The 11,885-nt window shown below is 42.0% G+C and overlaps 1 protein-coding gene across 1 annotated transcript; it reads left to right on the top strand.

Annotated features, from left to right (window-relative positions):
• Positions 1-363: 363 nt before the first annotated feature.
• On the top strand, positions 364-11,178 carry prodhb (proline dehydrogenase (oxidase) 1b). Its single transcript, XM_080852396.1, has 14 exons — positions 364-774; positions 1,561-1,769; positions 3,689-3,723; positions 3,824-3,973; positions 4,107-4,171; positions 4,284-4,400; positions 4,627-4,700; positions 4,943-5,024; positions 5,273-5,365; positions 5,571-5,717; positions 7,862-8,037; positions 8,416-8,514; positions 9,095-9,183; positions 9,956-11,178. The coding sequence occupies exons 1-14, from the start codon at positions 427-429 to the stop codon at positions 10,141-10,143; spliced, it is 1,872 nt and encodes a 623-aa protein (XP_080708522.1). The 5' UTR covers positions 364-426; the 3' UTR covers positions 10,144-11,178.
• Positions 11,179-11,885: the final 707 nt, after the last annotated feature.

The following is an 11,885-nucleotide window of genomic DNA, read 5'->3' as shown; positions in this document are numbered from 1 at the left end:
TAATGCCTGATGTGACCGAGTTCTCAGGCTATTCGGCCCACCAGTGGCCCTTGTGGGGAAGGTCAGTCTACCCCCCAAAGACTATGCCTGGTCTGCATAGTACCCAACACAAGAAGCCATCTTGGTGGGTATTTGTCTCTTCACACACACTATGTTCGTGACAGTGACCAAGATGGTGAGAATATGATGATGTGACGTGCCTATGAACTTTGTTTCAAGACAGTTCCAACGCGAATAGATGTAGCCTACTGATGGCATAACGATACGTTATCAAATTTCAGCGTCATAGAATCTCAGCCAACCCCGCGCTCACGTTGTATGTATTTAAATAGGCAGGCTTGGCAGGTGAAATATAAACACAGGGCGCCGCTGCCCAAGCACCAATAGAAGTCGCGGAAGGCTGCTCTACTAAAAACTTTGAAAGTAATGTCTTACGGCAAAGCAGTGCCTGTTTTCGCGCGAGCAGGTTTAGATATGAACCTACGAAATGTATCCGCCTTGTCGACCAGAAGATTAGAGTCCACAGTTGCTTCTACGCGACGGAACCAGCGTGCAGAAGAACGAGCATATATCGACTGCGCAGTGCCCAAAACCGATGTACAAGCAGATCTCATCCAGCAGAACAGAAATCATGTCCCCAACAAAAACAAGATCTCAATTGATTTTGAACAGACCAAAGAAGCCTACAAGAGCAAAGACACGGGCGAATTACTCAGAAGTTTGATAGTGTTCAAACTCTGCTCCTATGACCTCCTGGTTGATAAAAACAAGGAGGTAGGTGTGTGTGTGTGCTGTGTGTTTTGAAATGCCCTTTACAAACTGTTTTTGGTAACGAGTAAGTCGCTTTAAAAGAATGAGTGAAAAGTATTGAGTATGACAAAGCATCCCAGTTTATCGTTAACATTCGTAAAAAGAATATCACTGTATCCGTTATTCATATTTCACATCAGAATAAACAATGAAAAAACGAATAATTCTAATAGTAACAGGTTTGTTTTGTGGTCTCCTGTGCGTCATTCTCTCCACTGTGCCATTTGAGGTGTCCAGTTACATCACCCATGATCTACAAAGAGTTTGGAATTACTGCTGCAGTTAGAACATTTTTTTTTGGCCCAGTGATTGTCTGGCCTCAGTACAGGACTGATCAATATATATTTTTAAAGCCAATGCTTTCAAAGTGAATCCGGGCCTATTGTGTAGGATTACTGCTGAGGTAATGGAAAGTACACCATGTCTGTTTGTCTAAAGTGAAAAGGGGACAGGTAGAGGCAATTTGATACAACACTTTAACGTTTTACATTTAAAGAGGATATGACCAAAGGTCACACAATGCAAGGCTCAGGGATTAGATATTGAATGACATTAAACACAAAAGCATGGCATTTAGATGTATAGATGGGGAAATACTTAATTTGATATGAGGCTAAATAAAGTCAGCACAGCCTATCCCTGAAGTGCAGGCTCTTCTTGTTTTAAGCAAAATATGTCAAAAGCGTCACTAACCTAAAAAATGACACTGCTAATTCAGATGTAACTATAGTCTCAGTTTTGTGTTTGCAGATTATGGATTTTAGTAAGAAGGTCCTGGGTCAGAAGACATTTGAGTCGATTATGAAGATGACTTTTTATGGGCAGTTTGTGGCTGGGGAAGACCACCAAGATATCAAGCCCCTGGTTCGGAAGAACCAAGCCTATGGAGTGGGAGCTGTGTTAGACTATAGCGTGGAAGAGGACCTGACCCAGGAAGAGTCTGAAAACAAAGAAATGGAGTAAGCATCCAATTCAAACAACACCTCTAAAATTTGAGGCATAGGGGAATGGGATTTTGATTTGTGGCAAAAAAGGAGAAACAGTCACTAGTGATTCCTTCTAGTTGGTGTCCTATTCACACAACCATATGTGATCAATTGAAAACATTACTTGAAAACATGGATTCCATTTTAATGGAACGCAAGCAGTTTTTCCTTACCAGACAAATATGTTTCCAGGAATTTCTTCCAAACCCGAACTATGTAGCATTGGCTTTCTGCAGACCTTTAAGGCATGCACATTTACCAGTAGAATTTACCACATTACAAATCTCCCCAGTTTTGAAGTAATCAGAAATAGATCTTAATTTTATCCGTAGTTCAGAATGTAAACAGTGTGGAAGAAGACTATTGGTGGATGAAGTTGAGGTCCAGCCAATCTGATTGGTTGACTGTACAGCTGTTAAAACAGTTACTGGGTTGGCATTTTGTAATAAGCAGCATAAGCCAGATACTCTTGAGTGAATGAACAGCAGGATACTCTGTCGTTTTAGACTGCATGATCACATCCTTGTGAGAACACCCCTGTGTTCGCTAAAATAGCCTTTTTCCCCTTTGATTCTTTTCGGACCTCTTTTTTGGATAAATGTATGCAAGGAACTTGATGTTAATAGAATTTTAGGGAAGATGCTTTAAATTCACACAATTTAACATCAAAAAGCATTTACTGGTAAGTTCACTGTATTGCCAAAACCATTTAGCCGATGGCTGCATTTTATTTGAATTAAGAATGAGGAGAGGAAGAACAGAAAGAAAGATGAACCCTGTCAGTGAGGGAAAGGTTTAGTCAGGACACAGGGAATCAGGCACAGGAAGGTTTCTTGGCAGCCATCTTATCTTTAAGTAGTGTCATAACCACATCTGTGCAGTCAGGCAGAAAAAGTGCCACCCTTTCCGAAGTGACCAACTCGAGTCAATTACTGGAAAACTATGTTTTACCCAGCCAGGGAGAGAGAGAAAGAGTGGAACCCAATCATCAACAAATAAAAGGCCCCTTTCCCTCTCCACCTTGTGCAATGGAGTGCTGCAGTTTTGACCAGCCATGAATCGTATATTCTCCCCATGGATGTCATAGCAACATTATATAGTCATAGTGTGCTGCTTAAGCGCTGCTTTACACTACTTGCTGTATAATGAGTCCAATACTATAATATGTGTTATAATATCTTGACATTCTGGGAACTAGGCAAAAAAGGCATAAGGCCTCCTTGTTGTTCATGCTCAGGATGGTTTTGCATTCTGGCCAAGGTGCTCATGGTGCAGGAAAGAATTCATTTTGCACTTGGGAGCAGGCATCATATGCGTGCATTCTCCCATGACCTCAAGGGTACATGTCCTTATCTCTCTTTTTCTTTCTCTCTCTCTCTCTCTAATAATAACCAGCTGGCCAGCAGCACTGAGCCTCTAGACGTCAAAGCCTTCTCTGACCAGTGAGTGGTTGTGGGAGGTGCCAGTGTGTAGCATTAATGGAAAGTGTGGGTGACATTGACGCTGGGATGGGGGTGTCGTGTGACAGCACGCTGTGCCTCGTGATCTGATGAAACAGATCCAGGCTGTTACGTGGAATCCTGCCCTTTCAATAGGTCACATCATACACCTCAGAGAGTATCGAACATGGTGTTTTTGTACCAATCATATTATGTCATAACCTTCGAAGGAGAACACCCGTTTTAGAATGAGGCTATTTATAGAACTGTCTGCTCAAGCCACGTCTGTTATCTGAGTAGCCTATTGAATTACTGTTTTCAACTTTAGCCAAAAAAAACATTAATGAAAAACATTATGCAAACCCTGTTGGCTGTCTGAGGAAATATAAACAATAACAATGTACATAGAGGAGAACTGATTTAATCTCCGGTTTGTTTGCCTTTCCCTTGAAGGTCATGTGTGTCTGCTGCAGAGAGAGAAAGCCCAGGTAAAAAAAATTGGCACCTTGAATGTCATTTGGTCATTGTTGTTATTTGGTTGTTGTTTGTGTTAACGGATGTCATTACTCTTGCATTTGGGCAATGAAGGGGAGAACCATCGTGAGAAAAAATACAAGGCCCACCGTAAGTTTGGAGACCGTAGGGGGGGTGTGACCAGTGCCCGCACCTACTTCTACCCAGATGAAGCCAAATGTGACCAACACATGGAGACTTTCCTCAAGTGCATCAGAGCTTCAGGTAAACAGTGAACATATGCATGTAGCCTTGTAAGGGAGGGCGGTATTCTGAATTATCCATTTTTAGAAAGAAAGAATAGAGGTTCAGAGAAGAGTCTCAGCCTTTGATATTCTTTCTGTCTTTCCTGTGAAAGGAGGGAGTTCTGAAGATGGTTTTTCTGCCATCAAGATGACAGCTCTGGGACGACCGCAGTTCTTGGTGAGATTGATATGGCTTATACTGCAGTGATTGGGGCTCATTTATAAAATGTATTTATGCATGAACCATGCATACAATCCATCACTCATTCCTCCCTTTTGCAACGATGCAGCTTCAGTTCTCAGAGGTCCTTGTGAAATGGAGGCACTTCTTCAATTTTCTAGCTGCCAAACAGGGAATGGAAGGCATGGATGTGCTGGAACAAAAACTAGATCTGGAGAAGCTACAGGTATAATTTGACCCACATAGCACTTGATTTTACGAGGTTCTGACGTGGAATATACAACACTATACAAAGTACCTGTAAGCACTGCAGTTACAGGTCTGGACTTTACACATAAAAATTTGTCATGCATCTAATCATTTGTGTTATTATGATATTTTTCTGATTTATTAATCCGCCAGTGAAGTAAGTAATGAATCTTAAAATAACTATTACATGATTTATATAACAGGCACATTTGGAGAAGCTTGGTGCTAAGGGGGACTTTACCAGCTGGTTTACAGGAGAGAAAATAGGCTTGTCTGGGTAAAACACCTTTTATCTTTGATCTTTGAACCTCTATATATCCCAACATATTTATATCTCAAATGTTATTATTTATTAAAAGCACCATGTTCGAGTTGAATCGGCGCAACACTTATGAATGAACACTTACAAACTCCCTCACAAATAGATTTTCTTTTTACAATTCTCAAAACACCACATTATTGATGAGCCTGTTGCCTGATATCTGTCCGCAGTAAACAAACCATTTTGTATTCCACCAGAACCATTGACTTGCTGGACTGGAACAGCTTGATAGATGACAGAACAAGGATATCCAATCTGCTTGTTGTTCCGAACCTTGAGGTGGGAAAGTGGGTCTGAATATTTCAGTTGGCTTTTTTGGGGCTATATTGTTTGTCATTATCTAAATAGTTCCATGAGTATTACACGTTTTAGTGACGTAAGTAATTAAATTGATAAGATTGGCTATTCATTTTGTTGCCAAAGGGTGTGTGCTAAAATTGGATGTTAACAAACAGCACAGCAGCTCCCGGGGCGGCTCGGCTAGTCTTATCTGTTGCTGCAGCATGTGTTTCTGCTTGTTTGCCCAGACAGGTCAGCTGGAACCTCTTCTGAACAAGTTCACTGAGGAAGAGGAGGAACAGATGAAGAGGATGCTGCAGAGAATGGACGTCTTAGCCAAGGTAGGGTGACAAGCGAGCCAGGGTCACACCGTGACTTTTCTAAGCACTCAGCTGTGCAGCAGTCAGCTGTGACCCCTGAGCGGATCAGAGGGAACCAAAGCGAAAGACCTTTGATGTGTCCGCCTGTGTGGGCCATCCATTGATGAAGTCCAGTGAGGGTTGAAAAGGCATGTTGTATTAACACGTGTGTTTTTCTCTGTTGCAGCATGCTGTGGAGAATAGGGTGAGGCTGATGGTGGATGCAGAACAAACGTACTTCCAACCAGCCATCAGTAGGCTGACCCTAGAGATGCAGAGGATCTTCAATAGAGAGAACCCAGTCATCTTCAACACTTACCAGTGCTACTTGAAGGTCAGCGGTGTCTCTATTTGTGTGTGTAAACACTGATGAATGGGCTGACCACTGGAGGCCACAGCATTTCAGACATCAGATAACAAATGTAATGCATACGTTCAGAGAATGAAAATGATTTTTGCACCACATGTCAGCTGGTCCACCTTTTGCTGTGTTTTATAACACTTCGGAGCAGAACTGCTAATTTGGTTGATATTATGCGTGTTCACAGTAATTAGTGTAGCACACATTTCTAAAACCTGTTAATTGCACCGGGACCAGTTCTGCTTTTATTTTGGTATCAGTCAGTCATCGCCACTATACCACCCTTGACTGTGAGCAGGTCATGACAATATATGAATGGCATCCACTCTGGTGTGTGGGTTTTGGAGCTCTTTGGTAATTTTGTGAGACAGAGTGTTGCCTCTTGTGATTGTGGTCTTGCATGAAACACATTTAATAATTCCGTTTTTATTATGGGATTCAAGGTAAATACCTGCTCTACACATTACTATAGTACGACATTACCACACAGACACTACTGTACATAGACACTACAAAGATGTTCTTCCTCTTACTCTGGATAACTAAAGCTCACATGTAGTGCAGATGTTGCCTGACAAGTGCTGGTGGAGGGACTGTGACTGACAATGGCATACATCACAGCTTGTAGCTCAGACGACAGAGAAGCTTAAAAAGACATTTGATAGAATACCTAAGATAAGTTCTTACATTTATATTTCAATTACAAGACAGTCATGGCCTGATGCTCTCAGTAATTGCATTTTGGTAACGTACGACATTTAAATGCTTGCGATTAGTTTTTTGGAATTTAAGCTTCACAGAAGCAAGTCATACACCGCAGCCAAGCCTCAGGTGTCATTTTCTGCTTGAGCTGTCAGTGCAACACATTAGTGACATACAGGCAGGCTGTGTCGGAAGGCGTCATGCCCTGAGCCTATGGTACATAAGCATTAAGCAATCTCGCCAACTTGAATCTTTCTCAAAGAAATGACCTGTTTCTTTTTTCTTACGTGTGTGGCATTCTACATTGTGCTCTTAGTGGTTGAAAAAAAAAACATCTGGGAGAGAGGTGAAATGATGGCTGGCTATTGGCAATAACTCTCTGAGCCTTAAAATGATGAATGATGGGGTGAAGATGAATTTATTAGTGTTGTAAATTATGTGCAAGCCTTATGGAAACAGAATCAGGGTTTTGAGGTTTAAGAACTATGATTTTAAAAATGAATAACTCATCAAGTGGCTAGCCCAGCAGTAAAATATCAGAATGAGGTTATTGTGGTTAAAGAACTAGCCTGTTTTTTTTTAGAATGAATAACTCATAAAGTGTCTAGCCCAGTTGTAAAATGTGTTGCTCATGCCTGAGACATGTTTTGTTTCCTCATGTTTCTATGTTGTTATTTGAGACACTGTTTTGACTATTAGATGCTTAACTATATGATGTACATCAGTACTGACAACAACCAGTACTCAGTAATGTAACTGCAGTAGGCGGAAACTGATACAAGAGATTATATAAATATATATATATATATATATATATATACATAACCACACACACACATACATGTACACACACACACACACACACACACACACACACACACACACACACATATACGTATACGTATATACATAGATAGATAGATATCCATTAATGAAGCATGTGTCTTTCACTGGGTTGTCCATTTAAAAAAGTCTGTTTTAGGAATATCTGTGGATCATCTTTAAATGATCCCTCTGACAGTCAAGCTTTAACCTCACATTTATTATCTAACAGGGAAGCCGTTTTTAATGACCAAGCCTAGTCTAACAGTTTCACTTAGAGGTCGGACCACATTTGATAATGAGTGTAAGCGTATTCATTCCAATCTCATATTTGGAGCAGTGTGAAAAAATGCATTTCTCCATAATGATGTTCCCTGAAGCAATTAAAACTCTGACCTTGGTGTCGCCACCACTATGATTGACTTGTCCACAGTTAAGGCGTGACGATCTCACTTATTTATTTGACAAAACAGCAAAGTCCCAACAGACAAACAGCCACATCTTTTTTTTCTCTCCCTCCCTCCCCCTCCCTCTCTCTTTCTCTTTCCCTCTCTCTCTCTCTCTCTCGCTCTATCTCTCTCTGTCCTTCTCAGGAAGCCTTTGATAATGTGTCTATGGATGTGGAGCTGTCGAGACGTGAAGGCTGGTACTTTGGTGCCAAGCTGGTGCGCGGGGCTTACATGTACCAGGAGAGAAGCAGGGCAGCCGAGATTGGCTATGAAGATCCCATCAACACAGACTACGAGTCCACCAACCAGATGTACCACAAGTGAGACACACCATCATTCTTAATGTTTACCAATGAACAGCAATCTTCTGCCATTACACATTCCATTTTTTTACATGATTGCATGGATAGGATTGTATACAAAATATACAGCCTTGACAAGACATTTCTAAGATAAAATCAATTGTCCTGTTTCTGGACCAGATGAAACGAGGCAGCACAAAGTTGAAAGACAAAACCAACAGAAAAGTGCTATTTCCTTTTACAGCAAAGAGTGTGTTATATATTCAGACAAGAAATGTGGCCTAAGAACACATCCGATGCACACAATGGCTTTGAATCTGCCTTTGAAGCATCATTTTTTAGTTGGTGAATAGACTGTTTTGAATGACTACCTGCTGTCTTTAAACCCCCTTACAGGTGTCTGGACTATGTGCTGGAGGAGATTGGGAACCACAGAACCGCTAACATCATGGTGGCCTCTCACAATTTGGACACGGTCAAGTTCACCCTCAGGAGGTACATCTAGCCTTCAACTGCTAACAGTGAGACGGATGCATGCGCAGGATGTGGATTTTGCACTCAACACACGTTTGGTGATAGTAGGGGGCTGGGTGGGTGGGTAGGTGGCAGGCTTGGGAGCTGAAAGGGATTCCTCAGAGGTGGAAATTTCAAAGGGTTTCTGGGAATGAATGCTTCATCAGGATTTTTGCAGAGCTCTTTCAAGATTCTTACAATACAGAACGGTTCCAGATTGCCCCCATTCTCTTAGAGCATACCAACAATCACAAATGAATGCATTCATATGCACACTGATGGATGAATTTTGATTTCATACTTGAATGTGTCAGACACTGCAGCCACCTGAAAAGCCTTATATCACAAAGCGAATGAGTCATCAGAGAGAATCTCATTAATGTTATGTCTCAGATAGCTGCCTGTGTCAGATTGATTCTTTCGAGTCTTTTATGGATGGCATTGAGACAGTGTCAGTGTCTCAGCCCCACGCTATCCATTTATGCAGAATGCGCACCTGTTAGACAATACACTTCTAATGGCATCTCTGTGAGTCTGTCGTTCATGTGTGCTTGCCAAACAGGATGAACGATTTGGACCTCGCTCCGACGGACAGGAGGGTGTACTTTGGCCAACTCCTGGGGATGTGCGATCAGATCAGCTTCCCACTGGGTAAGCTGGTAAACCAAAAGAGAAAAGAGAGCACCGAACAGCACAGAGGCAACCATTTTCTCCTCTCTTCTCCTCTCCTCTCCTCTCTTCTCTCCTCTTCTCTTCTCTTCTCTTTTCTCTCTCTGCCGTTTAGTGTCAGTGCGCTGTACCCATCTGAGGTTGGCTCTGTGCATGTGTGTGAGTTTGCGAGTGTGCGAGAGATCAATGCTCAGTGCGGTGCATACTGATTCAGTGGCTGCGCGGCAGCAGGCTCAGCAGGAGTTCTCCAGCCGCTCCCGTGGGCTGACTGACACCTAAATCACCATTATCTCGGCACAGGTGTCTTTGTTGTCGCAGAACACAAACGTCTCACATGGTGCTTTTCAGGAAAAAACAGAAAAGAAAGAAAAAGTGACTCTTTCTCTGTTTCTCTGTCTTTTCTCTTAAGAGTTGACTTTCTTCTTTTCCTTCTCTGCCTTCTTTCTCTCTCTTTTCATTCCCCCTGAGCTGGATGAAAAATATTTCACAGCTAATGGGTTGGTCCCCTCGCAGGCTCTTGAAGGTCATTTTTCCCTTCCTCTTCATATCCTCTCTTTCTCTTCCTCTGTGTATCACCATCTCTATCTCTCTTGCTCTATCACTCTCTCTCTCTCTCTCTCTCTCTAGGTCTGGCAGGTAAATGAGGTGATCCCATTTCTCTTACATCTTTTTTTCCAGCGATAAGTGTACCAACCACCACCACTCAACATCTTTCTTTCTCACACACTCATTCCCTCTCTGTTCATCTCTCCAGGCCAGGCAGGTTTTCCTGTGTATAAGTATGTGCCGTACGGGCCGGTGAACGAGGTGATTCCGTATCTGGTGCGACGGGCGCAGGAGAACCGCGGCTTCATGAAGGGGGCGCAGTCGGAGCGAGAGCTCCTCTGGAAAGAGGTTCTGAGGCGGATGACCAGCGGAGAAGTGTTTCACACGCCAGCCTGAGGAGGATGAAACACACACACACACACACTTTATCAGCATGCTAGGTGTTTGCCTTGTCACTCTGTCCCCCTTCTACCGTTCTCTGGTAACAGCCTCTGCATCATCCTCTTTTCCAGCTGCTCTCGCTGTTCCTTTCTTTCTATTTTAACACTCTTGTCTTTCCTCGCCTCCTTTGTATGGCTATATTTCTGTCGTTCTCTGAACCTCCTCCTTTCTGTGTTTTTCTCTTCTCTTTTCTCCCTCTCCATCTTCCTCCTCGTTTCACTCAAGGTCTCTATACTGTAGGTGTTCTCACTCTCTCTCTCTCTCAAAGCACTTTTCTGTGTCTTGAGCTCTCCTTTTTGGTCCCCACTTTCTTCATCTCCTGCTCTTATCTTTTCCTACTGGGCTTGCTCTTTCTCTCGTCCACATATTTCACTTCTCCACTCTTTTCCACCCTCTTTTCCCTCGCCATGAAGCATTCCCACAATGCCGATAGGCAGCCACGGCTGATATATCACACAGGCATCTTTACTACTCCAAAAGGGCTCCCTAAAATGTCAGGCGATCCAACTCTGCTGGTCTTTTTTATAGGCCAGTTCATCATCGAGTAGGATAACAACAATAAAAAATAAGCATGATTTAAAAGGCAGTAAACAAGTGCATCAATATCACTTTCTGTTTATAATAGTTTGGATTCGAGGATAACAATGCTTTGTTGTGTGAGTTATATCTTGTAGTTATGTATAAGGCATTTATTCATAATATATATACATAGCCCATAGTGAGTTGCACTCAGTCTGTAAAGATCCCCTGTGACGCACTAAAGGAAATATGAGCAATACGTAATATGGATGCAATTGGTCATATCGCACAGCATAACAAGCTCACGTGTGGGCACAGCATGTGCTTATACAGCATATCATCACTTTAGCAGAGACAATGAAAAGAGAGATTTTGTAAATAATTTATGATGTGAATGTTAATGTTAATATATTGGGGATGTATTTGCACCCATCCATTTTTTGAATGTTAAATAAAGAGTTGTTAATAATTCATTGTGTTTTCATTTTGTGGTGAAAATTGCTTCTGTTATTTCTCTCTTGGTGTGGCTCTTCGCTGATTTCGTCATGGTAGCTTTAGAGTTGTTTTGCTTGAATGTGAAAATGCGAACACTTTAATTAAAAGGGATATTTGATGATATTTGGGTATATCAAGTTCACTTAATCCAGTTTACAAATTTCTCAAAACAGAAGAGTTCAAATTCTTGTCTATTTTCTGTCAAATTTGCTATTTTAAATGTTCAATTTACAGCTGTTGTGCCTCTAGTGCCTGATCGACAAACTACCAATACATAAAGTAGATGATTTATATCAGTGCTTCCATTGCTTGATACATCATCAAAGCCATAATAAATCCTTAGTCGTATGAATGATAATATGACTCCTTTTATTCTGCTTAAAGGACAGACAAAGCATTCTGTAGTAAGTGGAAGTGAAATTAACTTCTTTATCCACGCAAAGGGATATATGAGAGCTGAGTGGGAGGGGAGGGTGGGGGGTGGTGTTCTTTGTGGCATGATGGACTGGGAGTGTTTGCTTTGCTGGCCTAATGCTCTGTGTTTACGATTTAATGGAAGCCAGACATCCAATTAATGCCTTCTCTCTGCCTCCCTCCGCCCCTCCTCGGCTTTCCACGAGCAGCAGGCTGTGTGGAGAAATGCTGACTGCTCACACAGTGTCTCAGTAGCACCGCAGAGGACT

This window comes from Sprattus sprattus (assembly GCF_963457725.1).
Source record: "Sprattus sprattus genome assembly, chromosome: 15".
In the NCBI taxonomy this organism is placed as follows: domain Eukaryota; kingdom Metazoa; phylum Chordata; class Actinopteri; order Clupeiformes; family Clupeidae; genus Sprattus; species Sprattus sprattus.
Note: the sequence above shows the minus strand (reverse complement) of the source record. Positions and strands in the feature narration are given on the sequence as shown.